This window comes from Rattus rattus, chromosome 2 (assembly GCF_011064425.1).
Source record: "Rattus rattus isolate New Zealand chromosome 2, Rrattus_CSIRO_v1, whole genome shotgun sequence".
NCBI classification, from domain to species: domain Eukaryota; kingdom Metazoa; phylum Chordata; class Mammalia; order Rodentia; family Muridae; genus Rattus; species Rattus rattus.
Window position 1 is genome coordinate 133,546,987 of NC_046155.1, and position 26,244 is coordinate 133,573,230.

Here is a 26,244-nt window from a genome sequence, read left to right on the forward strand (position 1 = left end):
TTGCCTGGAATTAAGAACTGCAGGGACACGTGGTGGTGTCAGCAATGGGGACATGCTGCTGCAGCTGCACGTGGACGGCACACTGTCGTGGATTCCGTTTAACGCTTGCATTATGTTATTTGCATTCCGCATGAGAATCTGTGTGTAAGAGGCTGAGGTTCCATAGCCCCAGTTGGTCCTGTTTGGAAAATAAAGTTGCCAGTGGCCAATGGCTGGGCAGAGAGACAGAGGTGGGACTGGAGGATTGGTGGACAAGGGGACCGAGGATTTAGAATTGCCATGCCAGGAAAGGCATAAGATGCAGGCTTGGGAGCTGCAGAAAAGAGAGCAAACCAATCATGTGAGAGCTGGGGAGGAGCAGCCCCAGGCCCCACCACTGGGTCTCAGGTAGCACAGATGGAAGATTAGATTTTACTAAGTCATAACTAGGATTACTAGAGGGAAGGTGTTAGCAATGTGGAGGTTTGGGGCGGCCCAGCCACTGAGCTATTTAAGGCATATTAAAATAGAAGGCTGTGTATGTGAGTGTGTATGTGTGCATGTGCATGTGTGTGTCTTTCATTCAGGAATTCAGAACACTGGGGCAGGTACCAAGGAACGCACACGCGCTGCACCACTGCCACTGCTGCGGGGAGAGTAAAGCAGATTAATAACTAATACAACGCTACACACTCGCTGTCCCAACAGAAAGCGAAGTCTTAGAAACAAGCAAAGGGGGCAGCATTTCCAGACAGCTAATTTACATACCAAGTTACAAGACTATAGGAAGAAGTCAGTGCCAGAGAGTGCTGAGGTAGTGTTGTCTGAGGTGGACAAAAGGGACCCAGCAGGTCACTGTGCTCCAGTCCTCATGTGCTTGACCATGGTTCCTCTGTTTCTTTGTTAGTAGATAAGCCCTTCCAACCAGCCCTGTTTCCATGTCAAATAGGGATAAGTGGTGGCCTCTTTCCCTGAAACTTATCTTAGTGCTCTACTGTATGTTGGCTCTACTATAGGCCAAGGGCAAAGTACCAGCACGGCCAGGGGCTGAGTGCTGTGAAGAGGCTCCCAATGTCATTCTTACTGCTGTGTGACCTGGGCTGCCATGGAACTTCCTCACCCCACCTCGCTCTTCTAGGACAGTAGGAGGGCCACAATAGTTTTATTAAGTGACCATGAGACTTGGAGACAGCGTTCACCTTCACCAACTTCTGTGAATGGGAGTGGGCCTCATTATGGTGCACAAAGCCTTCAGAAGAACCAGCTGTCCTGAGGGGATTCTATTTTGTTGTGGAAATAAATACACATACAAATTTAGAAGTATATCTAAGTTTGAAATTCTTTAAGCTAAGCAATTTAGCACAGCTATTTATGAATTCACTGTTGTTTCTTGACTAGATGGTCGGAATAGCTGATCTGAGCATACACTCAGGAAGATGGGTATAGAGATTAAGGGTGTTTCTTGGGGCTGGGGATTTAGCTCAGCGGTAGAGCGCTTACCTAGGAAGCGCAAGGCCCTGGGTTCGGTCCCCAGCTCCGAAAAAAAGAACCAAAAAAAAAAAAAAAAAAAAAGAGTGTTTCTGGCTATTTTATTTCAATCATTCGTCTTTGAGTTATTTTTATAAAATTTTGTTCAACAAAGGGCATTTTAATATCTGTTAGTACTAAAACCTTGGTGAGTTGGAAGCAGGCCTCTTGGATGTTACGGATTTTATATTCTGTAATGTGGTGACATTGTAAAAATATGTCAGCAGGGACCATGGAATGTGGGTCGTGACAGTCACCTGGCAGAAGACAGCTTAGAAAGCTGCCACTAGAGCCTTGGTCAAAGCCAAGGGCCCTGACGTCCACACCAGCTGCTGCGCAGTCTGTAGGAGATAATGAGTGCCCTGACTGGGGGTCAGCTGCCAGGCAGCTGGCCCTGCAGCCATCAGTGAGTTGGTAGGAAGGATGTCCCTGAAAAGCTTGTGCCAGCGGTGATGGCAGCAAGGCCATCCTGTGCCTCGATATGTCCCAACCAGTGTCAACAGCTCCAGTGTACAAATAAGGAAACTGAGGCAGTGGATATGGGGGACAGGCTCATGACCACTCAGCCAGGAAATGGAAGAGCTGGAGACAAATTCTCCAGAGCCTGTGCTCTTAGCTACTTGATTGCTGTAAACGGAAGGGACTTGGAATAAAAGTAATGAAGAAAGCATTTCTTAGGCTTTTAATGAGTTCAAAAGTAAATTAAAATATGTGTGCTGAATTAATTTTATTTTTATTATTTTGGGTTTAGAGGGGTTGCATATCCATGCACGTGTGGGTAGAGGTGTGTGTGTGGGCAGGGGTGTCAGGAGGTAGGACTGTGTCTGTGTGTGTATGTGAGCGTGTTCCAGTATGTGCATGTGAATGCATGCACTTAGCAGAAAGCAATCTTGGATGTTGTTTCACAGGAATTATCTGCCTGTTTTCTGAGCCAGGGTCCAATTCAGTGGCCAGTGACTCCCAGGGAACTTTCCACGCCTACTTCCTTAGTACTGGGATTACAGGTGTGTGGTGACGGACATTCTGTTATGGATTTGGGGTTTGAACTCTGACCCTCACTATTGCACAGCAAGAACTTTGTCAACTGAGTCACATCCTCAGCCCTGCGCTGCCTTTTAATCTCCTATTTTCAGTACTTGGTATGTTCATGTACTTGCTATTTTTGACTGCAGACAAGTATTTTCACTTGCTTTTCTTGTTATTAATTTTCTACACCTAATTCAAATGACATCTAAAACAAAGGGTGAAGTTTTACGCAGTGGGGGACCTCAGTTCCAGCACTGGCTTTGTCATGAAATCTCGGTGTAAATTCTGGCTAATCTGGAATCAATTTCCTCATGATTCTTAACCTACTGTACTCTTCATCAACTCAGTGCAGGGCCTGCACAGTGCCACTCTATGAACATAGCTGGCTGCTAGTTTCAGGTTGCCAAGGCTGCCATAGGCTGGCCTCCCACTGGGCTGTGGTGGTGGCTATGTTCTCTGGCTCCTCCCGAATGTCTTGGCTGTTGTCACAGAGACATGCTTGAGTTGGCCAGGACCCACAGTCACATTTAGAGAGAAGGAATAAGAGCTTAAGGATGATCAAATTCTCTTAAATAAAACTACGCTATGTTGCTTCCAATCTCCTCTAAAAGCCCTTCTCATGTTTGCATGGAGAAGACAAGATGAGTGTCAGCATGTCATGTTTCCTCATGTGATGTGTGTGGGTTGGTAGCTCATCAGAAAACTGCCCATTTTATAAGAATCAAATTTCAGTGTCAAGTCTATTTCTAAGCAACAGGATGTCTGCTAAGCCTGACCTATGTATGTAACTTTAAATTGTAGCTATATTCTTTTTTATTCGTGCATGTGTTAATATTCATATGTGTATTGGTGCACATGTATGAAGGTGTATGGGTACATGCGTTTATGTGTGGATGTAGGTAAGCAACATTGGGTACCATCCTCAGGAATATCATCCACCTCCTTGTCCATATTCCTCACTTACTAAAAGCTCATCAATTGGGATGAACTGGCTGGTCAGCAAACCAAAGGGACTCTTCTGTCTCTGCCTCTCAAGTACTGAGTTCGTAAGATGTATCATCATGCCTGACTTCTCATGGGTTCCAGTATTAAATTCAGGTCCTCCTCTTTGCAAGGCAAGCACTTTACAGGCTGATCCTCTGCCCCCAGTACTGTAGTGCTATTCTTACTTTAAGTTATTAAAGAACAAAAGCAAGTAGTGGACATCTCTCAATTGGTATATACATGCAAGGACTCTGATTTGAAAAGAAGTGACTTTAAATTGCTATTTAAATTTTAGCCTTCTTTTCAGCCTGTATACAAATACATGGGGTCCAAACATTATTAAATCATAATTTTGTAATTTTCTAGTTGCTGTGAATTATTTTCCTCTGGGATTGAAACATTCCATCCTGCAGGGAAGCTCCTTAAACAGGAAGGTAAATAATTTAAAATACATCCAGGAAATCCCTGAAACAGACCAGATTCACTGGGCCCCTCCCTGCCAGAGTAAGCAATAAAAGCTTAGAGTCCTTTTCAGACCCAGATAAGCCAAACTGGGAATAAGAATGTAAGACCAGACCAGCCTGGATGCCTAGAAGCCTGGATGAGTTTTAGGCCAACTGAATCACCTTAAAAGGACACTCATCAAACTGTTGAGCTGCCTGCAGGCTGTGCAGTGTGCTCCAAGTTTAGCTTTGGTGAGCTGCCACCCCGCTGGTGTGGGATTTGGTGGCACTGCTATCTGTGAACCATTTCTGCTCCTGTAAGTAACCCTTTACCCATATTCCTGTTAAGTATCCCCAATAAAACTCATTGGTTCATCAAATTGGACTTTAGTGGTATCCATACTTTGTCCTGGGTTCCCTGTCTGGGGTGAGTAGAAATGTGTGTTGCATCTCCCCAGGAAGTGTTTTGTCATATAACAGCACCTAAAAAAGTGTGGTTTGTTTCTCAAAAATTACCTAGCTCTACATAGTCTCATATTTTCTGAGAGCCTGCTGCATGTAAAGGAATTGAAGAGACAAATTCTTAATCTCCACTGTAAGACTTGAAAGACATTTTTGGAGGTCTATAAACTTCTGTAATTCCATTTTTAAAGTATCCAAAAATTAGTCAGCTTCATAACAACTTAAGTTGCGTGAAATGCTAAAAGCTTTTGAAGCAGAGTTGGCAGTAGGTTTCCTTGGTCCTCTAAGACTTCCAGCTCCCTTCTCTCCCTTTGCAATGCAACTCTGCTTTCAAATGCCATTCTTTAAAGGGAGGCTTAACGGCTTTGGAGGAGTTTTCTGGATTCACAGCCAGTTTTGCCACTGCAGCAGAAAAGAGATTGCATGTGCAAGCCAGCTGAAGTCATTCGCATGGCAAGAATTAGGGCTGCGGAGCGATGATCCTGTCAGATTGCAATTGGAAACAGCTTTTTCCAAGGACGGCACGAGGAATCAGGGATTCTTACTCAGTGTCTGCCAGACTGCTGCATTTCTAACTGGGCCTAGCATGATCTGTTAGACATCAGAAATGTGAAAGTCACAGTGAAACCAAACAAGGGTGTCCATTGACCTTCAAGTGTGGTCAATGGCTTCCTATCAGGCCTAGAATTATGTCACCAGTTAATATGAGGACAGTTTCTGTACAAGGACAGGAGGTTCAAGAAGGCCTGACTAGATGGGACTACAGAGTTATCTGAAGGCCATGTCTTTATGCTAACTACTACAAGCATCAGTTGTTTAACTGTCAAGCTTGGAACCACATCTCTGTTTCTTCAACTTTTTTGTGCAGAGGTAATGTTTTCTCAGGAAAAAATTTAGAATTACCATAAGCTATAATGTTGATCTAGAACATTTAGTGGAAGTCAATTTCTTGGTATTCCCAACTTTAAGGGAAAGTCAATTAAAAAAAAAAAAACAAACAGGCAGCCAGAGGTGTTTCACACCTTTAATCCTTGGGAGGGAGAGGCAGGAGAATTTCTATAAGTCAGTGTGGCTTACACGGTAAGTTTTAAGCTAGCCAGGACTACCTAGTAAAACCCTATCTCCAGAGAAAAAATGTCCCAATCAAAACCTATGCCAGAAATTTAAGGAAAACAAAAATATCTCAGGGTTTGGTTTAAAAATATTAATCCAGATAAGATAAAGATTAATCCCTAAGCTCAGATCTCTAGATCTAGAGGCTCAGAGATGGCTGGGAACTCAAAGGCCAGTGACAGGAATGCCTGTTTCATTTGTTCTCTCTCCAGAGTTCTTTCATATAAACTTACTACAGTAGAAAATAAATAAATCAGATTTGACGGAGCAGCTACTTGTTACACTCAACTCCTCACTGGTGAGACAAGGCTGTTACACACAGGTGGTGGCGCCCCAGAGTGGACCAGCTCTGTCACTCTGGAAGATGCTTAACAAAGTTCATTTAGGAACACAAGACTAGTTTGACTTTATTTGTTTCCAGGTCAAACCCCATCAGCAGGAGACTCCATGCTGGTCTTCAGAGCCAGTGACTTCTACCTCCATAACAAGGCCCTTGGCCCATTGTTTAACATACTCCACTTCATACACTATAATTGTAGTGAGTGAGTGGATCAATTCCCTAAGTCAGTGACTGCATCTTGTGTGTTTCTTAAGTCCTGCCCTTACTACTTCTGAAATTAAAACTCCACAGCAAATACAAAATGAACAATCATATTCTGCCAAGTATCTAAAAGGTATTAGGAATTTGTATTATAGTCATGTATTATATAACCATCTTTCGGTCTTGAAATCACATGTGTACTGCTAGTCCTATAAGAGCACAATGATGGTGACAAGAGCCCACTGTCCAGAAGGACAGCACTGTCCTGACACTGAAGCATAATGTGTTACTTGCATATGTGGGGTGATGACGGTGTAAGCAAACCTGCGGTACTGCTGGGTGCATAAAATTACAGCAGAGATACTAATGCATAATGTATAGAACTTGATGATTAATGATTATTATTTGCTCACGAATTTACTGTATAGTTCCCATAATTAACATACAATGAAACCCTGTACATATTTATATAGGAGCATATTGTAAAGGCACTGCTGTATTGCTCTAGCTCAGTTTTGTACATCTCAATGTTTAGAGTTCCTCATCATTTTACCTTGTGTTTCAATCATCCTCATGATGTTATTATGTTCCTCCTGACCCTAGGAGCAGGATGCTATACCGTATAGCTTAAGTATGGAAGAGTCAGGACCAGCTAGGTCTGTATGAGTTCACATAATGACTTAATCACCCAGCAATGCATCTATCAACATCATCTGTAGTTGAACAATGTGTGGCTGTATTTAGCAAATTTTTTTTCAGAAACAAACTACAGCCAAATGATGGGCAATATTCCAAAAGCAGAAGCAAGCTCATGGAAAAAGTATTACACACAAACTGGAAGTTCAGCAAAGAAACAAAACGCTCTGGAGTGTCACTCACTCATCATTTAAAAGCTTCTTTGGGGTGGGGGAGATGGCTCAGCATGAGTGCTTGCATGAGAACTTGAGGCCAGATCCCTAGCACCCACCTGAAAGCTGCACACAGCAGTGGCACACATCTGCAATCTCAGCATCAAAAAGGCAGAGCAGAATGGCCAAACCAGTGAGCTCAGGGTCTATCAGTCAGTGAGAGACTCTGTCTCAAATGAAAAAGGTGGAGAATGATTGTGGAAGACACCTGACATTGATCTCTGGCTCCTATACATGCATGTGCAGCTGCATATACACATATACATGCGTACCCACACACAAATATATAATACACATACACACATATCTCAAATAAATTCTAAGTCAAGGGATTATCAAAGTAGTAGCCAAGTTTTGAGAGTAAAAAATTTTTCCCAATTGTCATACCATCTAATAAAGTTCCTCCTTCCTTCCTTCCTTCCTTCCTTCCTTCCTTCCTCCTCCCTTCTTCCTCCTCCTCCTCCTCCTCCTCATCCTCCTCCTCCTCCTCTTCATCCTCCTCCTCCTCCTCCTCCTCCTCCTCCTCCTCCTCCTCCTCCTCCTCCTTCTTCTTCTTCTTCTTCTTCTTCTTCTTCTTCTTCTTCTTCTTCTTCTTCTTCTTCTTCTTCTTCTTCTTCTTCTTCTTCTTCAGTGCTACAGATGCCTAAAAACCACTCTACCACTGAGCTATTCCTTAAGGCCTAGTGAGAAACCTATACTGCAGAAAAATGTCTTTATCATGAAAATCAAACAACAGTTCACTGGTGGAATACTATCCTAGTATATGAAAGGCCCTGGGTTTGATCCTCAGAACCTCAAACAAAACCAATCAAACCAAGAAAAATAAAATATACTGGCTAAAACCATTCAGTTTTATACTCACTGGCCTTCATTTCGAATGTACCAGTAAGATAGCCTAGGTATAAGCATGATAAGCCTAAGGACCTAGCCTCTGTTCCCTGTCAATTAATAAACAAGCCTAAGGACTTAGCCTCTGTTCCCTGTCAATTAATAAGGGGAAAAATGTGCTCGTAAGACAATGTAAGTGAATGCCATGCTCTGCTGTCCAGACTTCGCTTTTATTTTGACAATTGAGACTACAACATAGGAATACTTCTGACCTGGGGAGCCTTACCTGTGTGAATATGCATCTGTTGAGCATCTTCAGGATTAAGTAACCCCAGTAAATGTGAAGGCCCTGAAGGATCATGAGCTGGAGGTTGAGGAAGATGTAGGAGAAGAAGGGCTCGAGATAGTGCAAAGGCAGGATCAGGGTGCAGTACAGAATCCTGTGGGAAACAGGTGAGAAAACACTTTGGTCAAAGCGCTGGTGAATCACAATGAGAAAACACATTTTTCATCCTCAAAGTAATTCAGTACTTAATATCAAAAGATGTCTGTAGGAAAGAAAAGGCAATATTAGCATTTATAACGTATTTTGCAAACAATCAAAAAGTATAGCCTGTCTCCTGAGCCAAAAAAAAGAAAAGAAAAAAAGGAAAAAAAAGGAATGGTCCATGCCATTGCTTGCTTGACAGCCCCTGCTCCTAGGCTTCCTCTTTGCAAACAGAAAGCTTCCATGATCCATCCCTCTTTAGCTTCCAGGAAAAGACAAGCCATGGAAGCAAGTGAGACAACACTTTCTTATATGTGAGCCTATGACATAGCTTCACTCCCTTGATGATGTCAACCATGGCTTGAGAGGACTGGATGTCTCCCTGACAGCAGGTACTTAGCATACACAAGGCCAGGATTCAATCCTCAGCCTTCCTCCCCAGACACACATTTCATGACTGCTCCCATATTCTAAAGTAAACTGCCCTCCTTGTCCACTGTGTGCACAGACTCCTGAACACAATTTTAACTGCCTCCTATGTATCAAGACACATAGCATCTTCAGCTCTCACTCCAGGACAAAAGGCTAAGTGTCCTTTCCGCAAGCCTCATAGAGCTGTGATTTTAGAGTCCCTAGAAAGGCTGGCTTATAAGCATCTATTTACTCATAAAATAATTTGTTCATTTAAATTGAGAAAACAAGAAAAAGATTGTCCACAGTACCAGTCTCTTAAATGAAACTGTAATTTTAGTGCTTTGTCTTCCTTCTTTTCCTCAGTACATTGTTTAATTTAATTGTTACATGAACAGACAGTCAAATTTGCTGGAGTTTGGCATAAAGTTCAGTGAGCTGTAGGATACAGAGCAGATCACTGTGCCTAGGAACGCCCTGATGTCCCTTTATAGCCATCCTCTCTCCACTGTTAGCCCTCGTACAAACACAGCTCTGCTCCCCACCCCTGTAGGTTGATGTCTATATGCAGGTGTGGGCTGGCACAAGTTAGGTCAAGGCCATGATTAGACAGTAAAAAAAGTAAGGCAGGGACAAAGTTTTTGTAAGGCGAGAGAGAAGGAAAAAGTGGGAGAATCAAGATGGAGACAGAGAAGGATGACCCAGATCCAGGTGGCCTTAAATGGTCATGGGTAGTTATGTATATTTGTTAAGGGATGGATTTCTATCGGTAAATTTATCTTATCTAAGTGGGCGGTTTATATCTTTATCAATTGGTTGTGAGTTCACTGTATGGATGTATTGTGGTTTGAGAATTTAACACATAAATCTGATTGATAGATTACAGCTTATTGAGTTATGATTTCACTGGGTAGTTGGGAGTTTATACCTTAACTACCAGGGGGTGGTTGTTGAGAGGGCAGGCAGAGTCCATGGTAGGCAGCTGCAATAGGCCAGCCCCATGCTGAGCTTCTTGAGCCCTGATTTTACTGAGTAGCTGGAACCAGAGAGTTCACAGCTAGTAGAGAGCCGCCGGGAGAGATACTAACCAGAGATAAATTATGGTTAGTTCCATATGACGCTCCAGTGCCGGACTAACTCTAGGGACCAGTGTGGCAAGGTGCCACACTGGAATGGCTTGCGCACTGCCTGGGTCTGAGAATACTTGGGGACAGCATGGATTCGCTGAGATAAAGATACCCCAGAGTGCCATGTGGCCCTGTGGGTGCCAGCAGTATAAGTTAAAAGATTACTGGATACAGAATAGACCACTGTGCCTAGAGACACCCTGATGTATTCCCCTCTATACCCATCCTCTCTCCACCCTTAGCTGGTACAACCACTTCTCTCCTCCTCACCCCTCACTGATACCTTTTCCCAGAGTGTTCTTGAAGCTGTTGTCTTTTACTTTCCTACTGCTTTTATGACTCAACCAAGTCTCCAGGGGGAATCAGTAGCATTTCCTTGTCACTCAGTGGTGTCCCACTATATGGACTGATCATGCTTTATCTGTCATCTACTAAGGGACACTGGAGTTGCTTTCTGTGTTTGACAACTAGGAATAGAATCACTACATATACTCACACACATCCTTGTGTGTGAACAGAAGTTGTTATTACTGAAGGGTAAGTAGGCAAGTAGAACTGTGTGGCATATGGCAAGTTCAGGGTTAACTTTGTAAGAGAGTAAGTATTGTTCTCTGGAGTGGCTGCTATGGATCTACCCTCCTCCCATTTCTACCATTCACATCCTTTTCAGCATTGCCTATTGTCTTGGAGAGATAACTGTCTCCATGTTAAATACAGTTCTTGGCAAGCTCTATGTTTGTGTTGGCTGGAATAGGAATGAACCCAGTAGCCTCATATGTTTGAATGCTTAATCAACAGGGAGTGGCACTATTTAAGAAGGATTAAAAGGTGTGGCCTGCTGGAGTAAATATGACTTTGTTGGAGGAAGTGTATCACTAGAGGTGGGCTTTGAAGATTTTTAAGAGCCCATGCCAGGCCTAATGTTTCTCTGTCTGTAGATTAGGATGTAGAATTCTCAGCTCCTCCAACACCATGTCTGCCTATATGCCTCCATGCTCCCCACCATGATGAAAAACGACTAACCTCTGGAACTTTAAGCAAGTCCCAATTTAAACGCTTCCTTTTACAGTAGTTGCCTTGGTCATGGTATCTCTTCATAGCAATAGAACAGTGACCAAGACGACAGTCAAATCCATGTATAACCAAAATCATTTTATACTGTTCAAAAGCCTCGAAGTATCTAGTCTCTCCCAAATAGAAGATCTTGGAAGTATATATTTATAGAAGAGAGATACTTCTTTCCAAGTGTACATTAAAGGTGCAGAAGTCCAAGGAGCATTCTGGAACGTACCAAAAATTGCAACATTGTTCTCTAAAATTACAAATGATAAGGCCATCAGAAATTTATGAATAGCTTATTTGGGTTGCTCTACCAGTGTCTTGGTTAGGGTTTCCATTGCTGTGAAGAGACACCATGACCAAGGCAACTCTAATACGGACAACATTTAATTAGGACTGGCTTACAGGTTCAGAGATTCAGTCCATTATTATGATAATGGCAGGAAGCGGCAGGGTCTAGGAAGGCATGGTGCTGGAGGAGCTGAGAGTTTTACATCTTTATCCAAAGGAAGCCAGGAGCTGTGAGCACTGTCAGGGTGGATGACAGTGACATACTTCCTCTAATAAGGCCACACCTACTCCAACAAGGTCATACCTCCTAATAGTTCCACTCCCTGGGCCAACCATATTTAAACCACCACAACCAGTATTTGGTGGATTTAAAGTTTGCTACTTTAAGACTCAAGACAAGCTAAAGAGGCATCACTGGCAAGACCTTGAGGGTTCCTCTTGTCTATTTGCTCTGCATTGCTTCTTCTGGTATAAATTCAAGCTCAGCTTCTGCCTGTTGAAAAACTCACCATGTAACTCATCCATTTTCATGCAGACAGTTCTTAAGTTTACTTTTTTTTTAATGATTTTCTTTTTTTCTTTTTTTTTTTTTTAAAGATTCGTTTATTTATTATATATAAGTACACTGTAGCTGTCTTCAGAAACCAGAAGAGGGCATCAGATCCCATTACAGATGGTTGTGAGCCACCATCTGGTTGCTGGGATTTGAACTCAGGACCTCTGGAAGAGCAGTCAGTGCTCTTAACCACTGAGCCATCTCTCCAGCCTTAAGTTTACTTTTTAACTCAAAAACAGAATTTTATTACCTTTTTAGAAATTCAAAATCAATTTTTAAAAATGCCTAAAAACCTGATATTGTTTTAGGATATTGTCTTACACCCACATGACTTCATATGTCAAGGATAATACTACACATATGAAGTGAGACCCTGATTTTTCCTACTACACATCACGGACCCCTTTCATCTCAATGAATGTAGCTTTATAATAGAAGCAAACAAACTTCTGTTCTACCCAAGGCTAGTGACGTCACAGATCCTGAAGAAGATCCTGTGGCCATCACCTCACTAAACCACTGTAATCCCTAACTGCAGTCTAAAATTCGACCTTATACCCACACATAAGGATTGTTCTTAACATTTATCAAGAAACCTCTCTCTGCAACAGATGGGGACCATTATAGAAATATGCAACCAATCAAAACCCAGAGTCATGGAGCCTGGCCTCAGTGGACACATTTACAGTTATGCATCAAGGGTAACTGAGAAGAGGGTGGAAAACTTTCAAGAACCAGAGGATCAGGGAGTTTGCTGTGAGACTGTGTCTTCTAGTCATGTCTAAAGTCGCTCCCATAAAGTCTTACCAGCATGACTCCCTAAACATGGACTGAACAAGGACAACAACAAACATGCATGCTCACGTGGACAGAGAAAGACCACAAGATCTCCATCCTGCGCAAAGAGCTATAGGCAACTAAAGAACGCTCACAGCTGACAGCACAGGCTTCCCCAGGGAAGAGCACAGTGATGCAGTATCCAATGCTAAGTGCTCAGTGCTGAAAACGTACATACATGCAACATTCTACTGACTGAGTGGACTGTATTTATGTACTGAGCCCTTCATATGTATAACAATAATTAATGAAAAAAGAGATCATGAATTCAAAAGAAACTAAGGGAAAGGGACCATGGCAGAGTTTGGAGAAGGGGAAATGATTTGACTATTTTATAATCTCAAAAAATAAAAGAAGTAATAAAAATTAAACAAAAAGATAATAAATACTTCAGGCCACCAGTCACCTGGCCTCTATTGCAACTACTTAGCCCTGTCATTGTAAGAAAAGAACAGTTATATGTCACCTTGTATATAAATGAAGGAGTGGCTGGGTGACTGCCAATAAAGCTTTATTAATAAACCAGAGTGTGAGCTGGAGTTGACGCTAAGCCATAGTTTGCCATTGTAACAACTGCACGAGATCCATTCCATGAACACACTGCAGCTCAACTTTCCGGATAAGACAGTTAAGGTCTTTCCCAAAGTTTCGTTGTATTGTAATGAATGGTGGGAATTACTTGAGAAACATTAAGATTGTTCAGTTCTCCCTTTAGAGAAGCTAAACTCCTGGACCCGAGTCAGACACTACACTCATCGCATGTGACAATATATTGTTCAGCAGCTTTCCTGCAAGACACACAACTCATATTCCATTCTTGTGCCCAGTGTGACAGCATCCTTCCTCAGATCCTGAGCAATGCCGTGTTCTGTCGGTCTCCATGGGAAAGAGCACTGCCTGTTTGTACTGACATTTTACTTCACGTGAAGCCAGGATGTTTACATGTTACCATTGTCATTTGTTTTTTGTGGGCTGTTTGTATATGACTAGGTTCTGTTAAGCAATGGATTAGCCTATATTCATTGTACAAAATGATGAATGTCATTACAGAGATACCCATCACCCATGGGTATGAGGTTACTTACTGAGTATGGGTAACTTACACGTTGCTGCTACCTCCTTCCTTCCTTCCTCCTCCCTCCTTCCTTCCTCCCTCCTCCCTTCCTCCTCCCTCCCTCCTCCTTCCTCCTCCTTCCTTCCTTCCTCCTCCCTCCCTTCCTCCCTCCCTCCCTCCCTTCCTTCCTTCCTTCCTTCCTTCCTTCCTTCCTTCCTTCCTTCCCTCCCTCCTTCCTTCCTTCCTTCCTCCTCCTCCCTTCCTCCTTCCTCCTTCCTCCTTCCTTCCTTCCTCCTTCCTTCCTTCCTTCCTCCTTCCTTCCTTCCTTCCTTCCTCCCTTCCTCCCTTCCTTCCTCCCTTCCTCCCTTCCTCCCTCCCTTCCTTCCTCCCTTCCTCCCTTCCTTCCTCCCTCCCTTCCTTCCTCCCTTCCTTCCTTCCTTCCTTCCTTCCTTCCTTCCTTCCTTCCTTCCTTTCTTCCTTCCTCCCTCCTTCCTTCCTTCTTCCTTCCTTCCTTCCTTCCTTCCTCCTCCCTCCTCCTTCCCCTCCTCCTTCCTTCCTCCTCCTCCTTCTTCCTCCTTCCTTCCTTCCTTCCTCCTTCCCTTCCTTCCTTCCCTCCTCCTTCTCCCTTCTCCTTCCTTCCTTCCTCCTTCCTTCCTTCCTTCCTCCTTCCTTCCTCCTTCCTTCCTTCCTTCCTTCCTTCCTTCCTTCCTTCCTTCCTTCCTTCCTTCCTTCCTTCCCTCCTCCCTTCTCCTTCCTCCTTCCTTCTTCTTCCTCCTTCTTCCTTCCTCCTTCCTCCCTTCCTCCCTTCCTTCCTCCTTCTTCCTTCCTTCCTCCTTCCTTCCTTTCTTCCTTCCCTCCTTCCTTCCTCCTTCCTTCCTCCTTCCTTCTCCTCCTTCCTCCTCCCTTCCTCCTTCCTTCCTTCCTTCCTCCTTCCTTCCTTCCTCCTTCCTTCTTCCTTCCTCCTTCCTTCTTCCTCCTTCCTTCCTTCTCCCTTCCTCCCTCCCTCCCTTCTTCCTTCCTCCCTTCCTCCCTTCCTCCTTCCCTCCTTCCTTCCTTCCCTTCCTTCCCTTCCTTCCTTTCCTTCCCTTTCTTCCTTCCTCCTCCCCTTCCTTCCTCCTTCCTTCTCCTCCTTCCTTCCTCCTTCCTTCCTTCCCCTTCCTTCCTTTTCTTCCTTCCTCCTCCCTTCCTTCCTCCTTCTTCCTTCCTCCTTCCTTCCTCCCTCCTTCCTCCTTCACTTCCTTCCTTCCTTCCTTCCTTCCTTCCTTCCTTCCTCCCTCCCTCCTTCCTCCTTCCTTCCTCCCTCCTCCCTTCCTTCCTTCCTTTCTTTCTTCCTTCCTCCCTCCTTCCTTCCTTCTTCCTTCCTCCTCCCCTCCTTCCTCCTCCTTCCTCCCTCCCTTCCTTCCTCCTCCCTCCTCCTCCTTCCTCCCCTTCTTCCTTCCTTCCTTCCTTCCTTCCTTCCTTCCTTCCTCCTCCTCCCTCCTCCTCCTCCTCCTTCCTCCTCCTTCCTTCCTCCTCCTTCCTTCCTTCCTTCCTTCCTTCCTTCCTCCTTCCTTCCTTCCTTCCTTCCTCCCTCCTTCCTCCTTCCCTCCCTTCCTTCCTTCCTCCTCCTCCTCCCTTCCTTCCTTCCTTCCTCCCTTCCTCCCTTCCTTCCTCCCTTCCCCCTTCCTTCCTTCCTCCTTCTTCCTTCCTTCCCCCCTCCCTTCCTTCCTTCCTTCCTCCCTTCCTTCCTCCCTTCCTCCCTTCCTTCCTTCCCTCCTCCTCCCTTCCTCCCTTCCTTCCTCCCTCCCTCCCTTCCTTCCTCCCTTCCTCCCTTCCTTTCTTCCTCTCTCCTTCCCTTCCTCCCCCCCTCCCCTCCTACCTCTCTCTCTCCCTCCCTCCCTCCCCCCCTTCCTCCCTTCCTCCCTCCCTCCCTTCCTTCCTCCCTCCCTCCTTCCTCCTCCCCTCCCTCCCTCCCCTCCCTCCCCTCCCTTCCTCCTCCCTCCTCCCTCCTTTTCCTTCTTTCTTTCTTTCTTTCTTTCTTTCTTTCTTTCTTTCTTTTTCTTTATCTGTGGTAGTGAAGATTGAACCCAGGGTCCTATACATGCTAGTCAAGACTCTACACAGAGTAATGCCCTGGCCATATCATGACATTTGTATGTTTCTGTGCTTGTTCATCTCCCCAGATTAAAGGTCCCCGGGCTATTCTGATTACCCTTGAATTTATAACCTGGGTCCCTGGGCTTAGCATCTGGGCTGACTCTGCCCTGCTCTGCATTGTCCCGTGGGTGTGCCACACCAGCAGGCAGATTCCCAAAGTCATAGCCACATCCTGTGGTCATCTGTGTTCTCAAGTACTTGCCCCTTACCCACTCCCCTACCAAAAATCTGTCAGTGCCAAAACTGAGAAAGATACTAAAAAAATCATTCTCCTCACAGTTTACCAGATAATGTGAAGTATAAACATATAAATTACTCACTTTAATTCACTGAACGAAAGAGTGGGGTGTTGGGCATGGGAGAGGATTCTCACTGAAGTGAGACTGGCTTCCTTGCTTCTGCTTGTGGAAAGTAAAGGTAGAAGATAGGATTCTGGTGGAGGAGGAATCTTTCACTGCATATACAGAATCCCCCAGAGAGGCATGACGGGAAATTCAGGAGGTTGAAGGAGCCTCAGTGGCACTTTCCTCCATGATGAGAGCTCTGTAGTTTAAAACTTGTTTAGGGGAGAGAGGTGGCAGGGAAGGGTGGCATAAGAGGAAGGTGCCAGAGGTGCATGGAGTATTCAAGTTTCCAGGGATGCGGCCTTCCTTATAAGAGCAACAGAGAAAGCCGAGTTTAGAAAGGTATTGAAACACTCAGCACAGCTCTTGACAGTTGGATCTGGCAAGATGCCATTTGCCCTGGTTCCTTAATCATGGGGTGGAACTCACCACACCCCTGTGACCAGGAATTTCAGGGGGGACCCACAGCCACCTGGCAAACTGGCTGGGCTCCTGGAAAGGCAGAAGCATCCATTAAAATGCAAATGATTCTGGGGGAGCTCAGCCTAGAAGAGAGGTGGGGCCAAAGGCGGGGCTCTGGAGTGTAGGAGATGTAGGTCAGGGGTCACAGATTTCAAGGCCTGCCTCTGGCACCAGTCCAGCTGTGAAATGAGAACTCCCTGCCTACCTCATCTGGGAGTTACAGGCACTGATCTTCGTGCCTCAGGAAGGACTCAGCACACAGTAGGCTCTCAGAATATGGCAAGTAAAGCTATCTATCACCCTCTCTCCCACTCTGGCTCCCAATTGCTTCCTGTGCCCTGCTCTCCTAAACTGGAGACATAACAACAGCTCTGGGAGAGCAGCCCCGCCTCTAGCTGCAGAACTGGCTAGGCTCTGCTCCACCAGGAGGAGCAGCTTTGGAGTGGATGGATGAATGCACCCACGCCTTCTGAACATTCTCTGCCAGGACAGGGTGTAGAGAGGAGGGGCCACTGTGGTACCGGCTGGGGTCTATCATTTTTTTTTCAGAACCTCACGAAAGGATGGATCAATATCACTCAATGCTACTTCTCTTTTGGTCAAAGAATAAGAAGAAACCCCATCATGGCACTGGACTTCCAGATGATCTCCCGGCATGGCATGAACTCAGACACGTGTGCACATGTGTGATTATCAACTCCTCACTTCCCCACATCACTACCTTATAGTGCCTAGATGGATGCCAAAAGACGGCCAGGCTCCTAAATTCCTAGAGCCACAGAACTTCAGTTTTTCCGAATTGAAAAGCTGCTGCTGTGCTCAGCCTTTGCTCTGGATTTGCTTCTGTCTCCTCTCCTCATTCTTTTAACCAACAGAGCTTACACAGTTTGAATAAGTCGCAATTTTGGTTTAAGTGGTAGGTAGCTGGCTTTGCCAACAACCCCCCAGAAGTTCTATGTTCCACTTGAAAACTTCAGATTGTTGGGTGTTGGGTGATTTTGTTGTGTTTTTCTTGTTAATTGCAGGTGAGTACTTTGTGGGTTTTTTGACAACAGTAGCTGGTGCTGGAGATGAAGCCATGCTTGACCTGTCTTGGCTTTGTAGGTGATGGTGTAGCTGAAGATAACCTGATAGACATTCAGCGAGGGCAAACACTGTGGTAAATTCAATGGGAAGGTTTGTGCTGGGCAGTGGGTTATGGACTCAGTGGGAGAGAGCCTGCTTAGCATCAGGCTAGCTCTACATGCAGTCACCACGGCTGCCTGCAAAACGCAGACACCCACTTGTGTTCCAAAGGCCTACATTTAACTGGCTCTGGTTCTGGTTCTTTCCTTTTAAATGTGTGTGTGTGTGTGCAAGTTTGCATGTGGGTGGAGGCCAGAGGCTGATGTTGGGTGTCCTCCTAAGTCATTCTTCTCTTTCTTATGGCCCAGGATCTCATTCAACCCAAGCTGTTTCCTTGTTTATCAGATATCGGGAAGATTCTGAGGTGAATCTCTACTGTATCATACTACAGTTACTTCTTGGAAGCCCCTGAACTGAGGGCTTCAATGGGGTATGTCCTTAAGATACCTGCCCAGGCTTAGAACCAGAAACAGTATAATTTTCTTACTTCGAATATTGCTCTGACCCTGGGGAGGCATCTCCAATGTGCATAATCACATGGCAGGAAGTGGCAGGATATGACTTCTGAGGCTGGAAACCGAAGGAAATACAATGTATGCCTAGCTCTCTCTCAGCATCTTGACTCTTAGCATGAGGAGGCCAAAGTCAAGTGAGGGGGCATCTGTAGATGTTCTGGACAGGAGACCAGTGCAGGACCCGCCAATCAATGACAGTCACCAACTACTTGGTCTTACATGGATTTCTTCAAGGAGGTGGCTGAAGAAGGCCTCCAGGAAGTTTCAGCTATAGTCACTGTCAAGTGCCTGGCCTCCTTCTGAGTGTAACCACAAAGAGACTCTAAGGATTAGAGGTTAGCGATGATTGACGAAGCACCAAGGGAAGACTACAGATCTTGCAGCACCATGGAACTCACCTTGAAATGCTAGGTTAACAGTTATCTGCAAGTCACAATTTCTCCTCCCAACAATGGTGCTCCAGACTAGGGTGGCTGAGCGGCACAGCTAGCTAATGCTAGTTTGCTTGAGGGAGACCCTGAACACGGGAATCATAGAGACAATAGGGAAACCGAAAGCTGACTTACAAACACATGTTCGGAGTTAAACCAACGCAGCGCTAACACATTCACTAACGTGAGGCATTTGTCTTTCTAGGTCTCAGCTACCTCGTTCAGCATCTTTCCCGGTCCCATCATCCATGTTCCTGAGCATTTCAAAATTTCAGTTCCCTTTATAGCTACATAAAACTCGATGCCAAAAGATACACAGAGACAAAGTAACTGAAGCATGACACAATCAAAGGTCTATCATACAAATGTAATTCTTAAAAGCAGCTGGATATGGTGGGGAAACTTTATCACATGAGAAGAGTAAGGCTGAGTAATAACTAGTTTTGAACAAAACAACTGGGGCCAGAGCTACATGTAATTGACAGCTGCTGGGAGACATAGACAGACAGACAGACAGACAGACAGAGTTAGGTTTCATTAGGTGTGGTCTCTGGAAAGTTGAACACACTGCAGTTGATGGCCATATACCCAAGAGTATATAGCCAGCATAAACTAGGTAAAAAAAAAAAAATAAGGAGAACATAAAGCTTAATTGTTTGATATGGGCATGAAATGTATGAAATGCCCAATAATTAATAAAAATATGGAATAAAAATAAAAATTTCAATTGTGCATATGCCCTACATTTTCATTATCCATTTGTCAGTTGATGGACATCGGGGATGGTTCCATTTGCTAGTATTGTGAACAGAGCGGCAATGACCAATAATGGACAAAGTGTTTCTGCAGTGGGGAAGAAGCCTTAGGTGTGTGCCCGGAGCGTATGGCTAGGTCATAGAGCAGACCCAAGTCAGACATCTCTCCAAAGTGACTGCACTAGTCACATCGCCACCAACATACACGAGTTTGCACACGTGGGCACTGGCAATTGTTTGTATTCTGGATGATAGCCATTTTGATAGGATAAAATGACATTTTAAAGTGGTTTTAATCTGAATTTTCCTGATGGTTAAGGGTATTGAAAACTTTAAAGTGTTTCCTAGTCATTTGTAGGTCTTTCGGAAAGTGTTCGGTTCCACAGGCCCTGTTTTAATTGTTTTAAATTTAGTGTTTATATTTTAGATACTAATCCTCTATCAGCTGTGCAACTGGAAGATATTTTCATTTGTTCCGTAGGCTGCTTTTTCACTTGATGGACAACTTATTTTGCTGTACAGAAGCTGTTTAGTCTCATGAGATCACATTTGCTGGTTGTTGGTCGTATTTCCTGGGCTACTGGAGTTGTATTTGGAAAATCTTCACCTAACTTTTTGGGTTCAAGAACTCCCCCTACTTTTCTCCTTAGTGATTTTAAGACATCAGGTTTTATTCTGAGGTTTCTAATGCACTTGGAGTTGAGTTTTGTACAGGGGTAGATAAATGCATCTATATTTGTTCTTCTCAATGGGGACATCCAGATTTCCCAGCCCTGTAGGAAATGCTCTTGTCTCCAGTGTGAGTTTTCAGCTTCCTTGTAAAAATAATCAGGTAGGTGGAGTTATGTGAGCTTTGTCTGCTCCTCTATTCTGTTCGTCTAGTTTTGAGCCAACACCATGGTATTTCTAGATGCTTTAGTTTTATGTGCTTACCTTAGAATATTTCAGGAACCAAGAAACTATAAACTAGATACCAGGGACTGCCTTAAATCAGGAGATATAGTATCTAATAGGTTAGATGAGGGCAGAGGAGGGGTAGACTGGCATAGAAAGGTTCAAGCAGGGGGAGTGGTGGGAGAGAGGGGCAATGAGGGAACGGCAAGGGTTAAGAAAATGAAGCAGGGGTGAGAAAATTGCTTGGTGACTGACTTTCTGGTAACCCAGTTAAAAACCTTACAAAAAGTCTGCAGACAGATACCTTGCAAAGACTAGACAATATAGGTCTAGAAGCAATGGATCATTAAATAAAAACCCCAGTGCCAAGCATGGAATACAGCTATGGGAGTCATTGATCAGGGAGGTCCCAGAGTCCCCGAAACATTACCAGTTCTAGTCATTGCTCTTAGTCACTCATCAGGACTAATAGATAACAACCTTACTTCTATGGACACCACACATCTTAGCTGCAAGTTGTAGAGAAATCAAGCTGGAATTGTGCTAGAAGATTTCTCCCTGAAGAATGGACCTCATGGTGTCAGATGTTACTGTGAAAGGTGCTTCAGGGGTAAAGGCATTGATTGTCTAGCCCAACTCTGAACTCTATGAACTATAAAACCAATCTTCGAGATAAGATGTACCCAGTGGTGTAATGGTAGTGTGACTCTTATATGGATAACCAACTCTCTAATTTGATTTGGAGCTTGTTCTCCAAGAGGGGATCCATGCCTAATGTTAACTTGGTCTAAAACCCATGGTGAAGAGGTCTTAGACTCTACGTAGGGGTTGTGGAGTTGAGTTTTGTACAGGGGTAGATAAATGCATCTATATTTGTTCTTCTCAATGGGGACATCCAGATTTCCCAGCCCTGTAGGAAATGCTCTTTCCTACGTAACATGTTTCCTACGTAACATGGTTGCTTAGCTGAATTGGCACAACATCAAAGCATCTCCTAGGCATGGACACACATCTATGTGTACTCAGGAACAAAGGCTACTCTCGGCCTCAAACAGAGACTCTGCTCCTCGTAGTAAAGGGAATTGAAGGCGAAGGCCAATAATCGTATGAGACGATGAAGGACAGTTGAGCGCTCAGCCCTGGACAAGACACACTGGCATTGGGTCCACAGAGGTCAAGTCCTCCTAATAATAGTCAGCTATGGAGAAGAATATGATTCACAGGGGGCCCAACTACATTCTACAGATTTGTGGGCAACTGACATAATCTGTGTGATTAGAGGGAAGATATCAACTGTGTACCTACTGGTGAGCCCATCAAGTTCTGGTAGTTGGCTCTAAACCTGGGTCCATATAGACAGCCCTGATCAAACTCTGTGAGACACTTAAGAAGACCCAAACTAATGAAGAGGCAAAAGAGGTTGACGGGTGGGGACAGGAGCTGGTAGATGTGGAAGTTTAGCAAGAGGGATGATGTGCATGCATTAAAGTGTGAAAGATCAAAATTTACTAACAAAAACAACAAAAAATTACCAAGCAAGGAATGTATGAGGCATTTATCTTGGATTTGATTCTAGATTAAGCTCTCGATTTTGAAATACTAATTAACAATGTTAATAAAATGAGAAGACTCAGCATTGCTTACTGAGCCTGTACTAAGTAGCAGACGTTTTCTAAAACTCTCTTATATGTCGTATTAAAGGTAAGCCTCATGTAAATTCTTACTTCTGTCTTAAAAGATGAGAAACTAAAGATGCAGAGAGATGATCTAAGCTGTCCCAAACCACAGAGGCAGTTAAGTGTGGCACAGGATTTGATTCTAGCCTGACTTCCATCTTTGAAACAAGCCAGTGCACTGTACCTCTCCTTTCCAGAAAATACTAATTTCAGATCCGTAGTCTTGGTTTACAGAATGTGGCTGACTTTTTTGGCAAAGACACCTCTCATTGACCACTCTAGCCAGACCTTCCTGCATGCCGGTCAGGATGCTGTCCATCCACCTAAGAAAGAGGTGTGGAACTGGAATCTCTATTTGTTTCTGAATTCTTCTATGGAGAGGAGCTGAAGTTCCCAGGCTATCCCTAAACTGAGATTATTTCTAGGCTTTTCCTTCCAGGCCGTTTGACACTTCTCCATGTTTACACTGGTTTCTGTCAGTCGACATGTAGAGAATTATGATTGTTGAGGATAGACTGCCACATGAAATATCAGATAGGTAACCTACCTCACAGTCTCCTATGGCTAAATAAAATCAACAGATAGAGCCATGCAATGTCACAGGATCCCTAGACTTGGGGTCCCATGGCCATGAAGAAGGTCCTTATCTGTGAAGCAGAGTGACAACGCCCACTTCTGTCAGCTGCAGTGTAGGTCTGGACAGGATTGGTCCAGTGTCTGGCATCAAAGAGGCACCTGTGAGTACTACACCGCAGAACAGGCTTTTCTTGTAGAGGCCCAGGCTCTGGCCATTGGCTTTTCACTGAGTGACCAGAAAAGCTGCTGATCTCAAAGAAAGACCCACATTCATGAGTGCAGAAGGAGAGTGATAGCCACTGCCCGCCCACTGCAGCTCCCTCTGTGGTGTTTCTATGCTGAGAGTTAGTTGAATTACTTATTAGAAACATAAAGCTACAATGTTTTGTCTTTTAGTAAAGCATCCAAGGACGAAGGGAAGTGTCGTGACTGTCACTAGGCAGGATATGGAGCCTTGTCTACTCACCAGAACGGAAATATAATGAATCGGCTAATGAAGAACACGATGGCGAAGATGAAGAACAGTGTATTACAGGTTTGCTTCCATCCAGCATAGGAAAACATCTTAGCAGACTGAAAGTGAAGAGAGAAACTACATTCAGTTAATGCTCATGGCAAAAGCTGTAAAAACAATTGGAGGAGATCTTGCTTGAAAGTCACCTGGGGAAGGTCTGAGCATAGATGGGAACATGGGTGAGGTGACACTGGCCATGATGGTAACCCTCAAAGGTAGAGCAAAGCTCTGCCACTCAATACAGGTTTGAAAGCTGCAATAACATCATTCCTTAAAAGACATGTTAAAAAGCAGAAACAAGCTCCCTGTTTCTAAAACACTAGAAGTGAGCACAGTGAATCCTTGCACGCTTTTTTAATGAACATCTACTTCATATCTTGCTTTATTTGAGAGGGGAGCTGGACTGGACAGATCCTAGAACAGGAGTGAAATGTGGGTGTGCCTGGAATGCTGCAGTCAACACAATGTTAGGGCTGCTCTACTGCACTCTCCCATGAAGCCCAAAGTTGAAGCTGAAGTGGAAGGTGAGACATAGGTAGGAGTGCCTGGAATACAGACCATCCTTCGAGGGAATGCAGTGGTTTGAGTGGGAGAAGCCCCCCATTGGGTCATGCATTTGAATGCTTGGTCATCTGTTGGTGGCATTACTTGAGGAGGTTCCAGAGCTTTTAGGAGATCCATCCTTACAGGAGGAAGGACAGCACTATGTATTGGCTTTGAGGGCTAATAGCCTTGGTCCACTTACAGCTCATTCTCTCTGTTTCCTGTGCACATCGAGATATGGAGTCTCCGCTTCCTAGTCCTGCTGAGTGTCTTCTCTACTATTTTAGATTTCTAACCAGAACTGAACACCAACATAAACTCCTTTTTAAATTGCTTTTGGTCATGGTATTTTGTCATACCAGCAGAGAAGTCATTAATACAAGGGAGCATAGTTCAGAAATTGCATCTTGGAGTTTCAAGATCTTCCTTGAACAAGAAAGGCAACATGCATACCTTCAAGAAGCGTCTGAACTGCATTTGCCATGCTTTCTAGAGGTCTTACCAAGGATGATGTCATCCTGTGGGGTAGCAGAAGCTACAATGGGAACAACTTCAGCAGCTCATATAGAAAGCCAATAGACCCAGTGATGAGGGCTGGGTAAGAGGCAGAGACCAGAGTCTTAGAATGGAGTGCAGAACTACCTTCAAGGTCAGAAGCTGTGCCAAGGTGAGAAGCTGGATATATGCCCAGGTATCAGAATCTCTGTGAGCCCACTCATGAGGTCAAAATGCTACGGTTGGGCAGACAAGCCCTCAATACCTTCTTGGCTGGGTAATGATAAAATACCAAATGGTAGAGCTGGATAAATGCTAAGTATCTATCAGGGTACATAAAAATGTTGGGTACTGGATCCAAACTGGGACCCGGAGAGTATCAGAGAAGATCAGAAAGAGGCCAAGAAAAGGCGTTAAATAAGGCATGTTTAAGAAAGCACTGTAGCTCCACATAAAACCAATACACTCAAACTAATAGAAGAAAAAGTGGGGAAGAGTCTCGAACACATGGGCACTGGGGAAAATTTCCTGAACAAAACATCAATGGCTTATGCTCTAAGATCAAGAATTGACAAATGGGACCTCATAAAACTGCAAAGCTTTTGTAAAGCAAAAGACACTGTCATTAGGACAAAACGGCAACCAACAGATTGGGAAAAGATCTTTACCAATCCTACATCTGATAAAGGGCTAATATCCAAAATATACAAAGAACTCAAGAAGTTAGACTCCAGAGAGCCAAATCACCCTATTAAAAATGGGGTACAGAGCTAAACAAAACATTCTCAGCTGAGGATTATAGAATGGCCAAAAAGCACCTAAAGAAATGTTCAACATCCTTAGTCATCAGGGAAATGCAAATCAAAACAACCCTGAGATTCCACCTCACACCAGTCAGAATGGCTAAGATCAAAAACTCAGGTGACAGCAGATGCTGGCGAGGATGTGGAGAAAGAGGAACACTCCTCCATTGTTGGTGGAACTGCAAACTGGTACAACCACTCTGGAAATCAGTCTGGAGGTTCCTCAGAAAATTGGACATAGTACTACCTGAGGACCCAGCTATACTACTCCTGGGCATATACCCAAAAGATGCTCCAACACAGAACAAAGACACATGCTCCACTATGTTCATAGCAGCCTTATTTATAATAGCCAGAAGCTGGAAAGAACCCAGATGCCCTTCAACAGAGGAATGGATTCAAAATATGTGGTACATCTACACAATGGAGTACTACTCAGCTATCAAACACAATGACTTCATGAAATTCATAGGCAAATGGAATGAACTAGAAAATATCATCCTGAGTGAGGTTACTCAATCACAGGAAAACACACTTGGTATGCCCTCACTGATAAGTGGATATTAGCCAAAAAGCTCAAATTACCCAAGATGCAATCTACAGACCACAGGAAGCTCAAGAAGAAGGATGACCAAAATGCAGATGTTCCACTCCTTCTTAAAAGGTGGGGGGGGGGATATTTATAGGAGGGGATATGGAAGCAAAGTTTAGAGGAGTGACTCAAGGAATGGCCATTCAGAGCCTGCCCCACATGTGGCCCATATATATATACAGCCACCCAAACTAGATAAGATTGATGAAGCTAAAAAATGCATGCGGAAAGGGACTGGATATAGATCACTCCTGAGAGACACATCTAGAGCATGTCCAATACAGAGGTCAGTGCCAGCAGCAAACCACTGAACTGAGAATAGGACCCCCTTGGGGGTAATTAGAGGAAGTATTGAAAGAGTTGAAGGAGCTTGCAACCCCATAAAAACAATAATGCCAACCAACCAGAGTTTCCAGGGACTAAACTACTACCGAAAGACTATTCATGGACTGACCCAGGGCTCCAACTGCATATGTAGCAGAGAATAGCCTTGTTGGGGCACCAGTGGAAGGGAAAGCCCTTGGTCCTGCCAAGGTTGGACCCCTCCCAGGGCAGGGGAATATAGGGGAGGGCAATAAGAGGGATGTATAGGGGGAATACCCATATGGGGGAGGGGAGGGAATGGGGGACTTATGGACAGGAAACCGGGAAGGGGAATAACCTTTGAAATGTAAGTAAAGAAATATATAATAAAAAATTTAAAAAAACATGAGAAAAAAAAGAAAGCGCTGTAGGTATTGAGGGAGGTTT

At 44.3% G+C, this 26,244-nt stretch overlaps 1 protein-coding gene across 1 annotated transcript in view; it reads right to left on the bottom strand.

Annotated features, from left to right (window-relative positions):
• Cers3 (ceramide synthase 3) overlaps positions 1-26,244 on the bottom strand; it is an 87,494-nt gene that overhangs the window by 21,100 nt on the left and 40,150 nt on the right. The window contains exons 10-11 of the mRNA XM_032893439.1: positions 23,014-23,120; positions 8,098-8,251 (exon numbers count right to left, since the gene is read on the bottom strand). Coding sequence (XP_032749330.1) covers positions 8,098-8,251; positions 23,014-23,120 — 261 coding nt within the window. The remainder of the gene's footprint in view (positions 1-8,097; positions 8,252-23,013; positions 23,121-26,244) is intronic.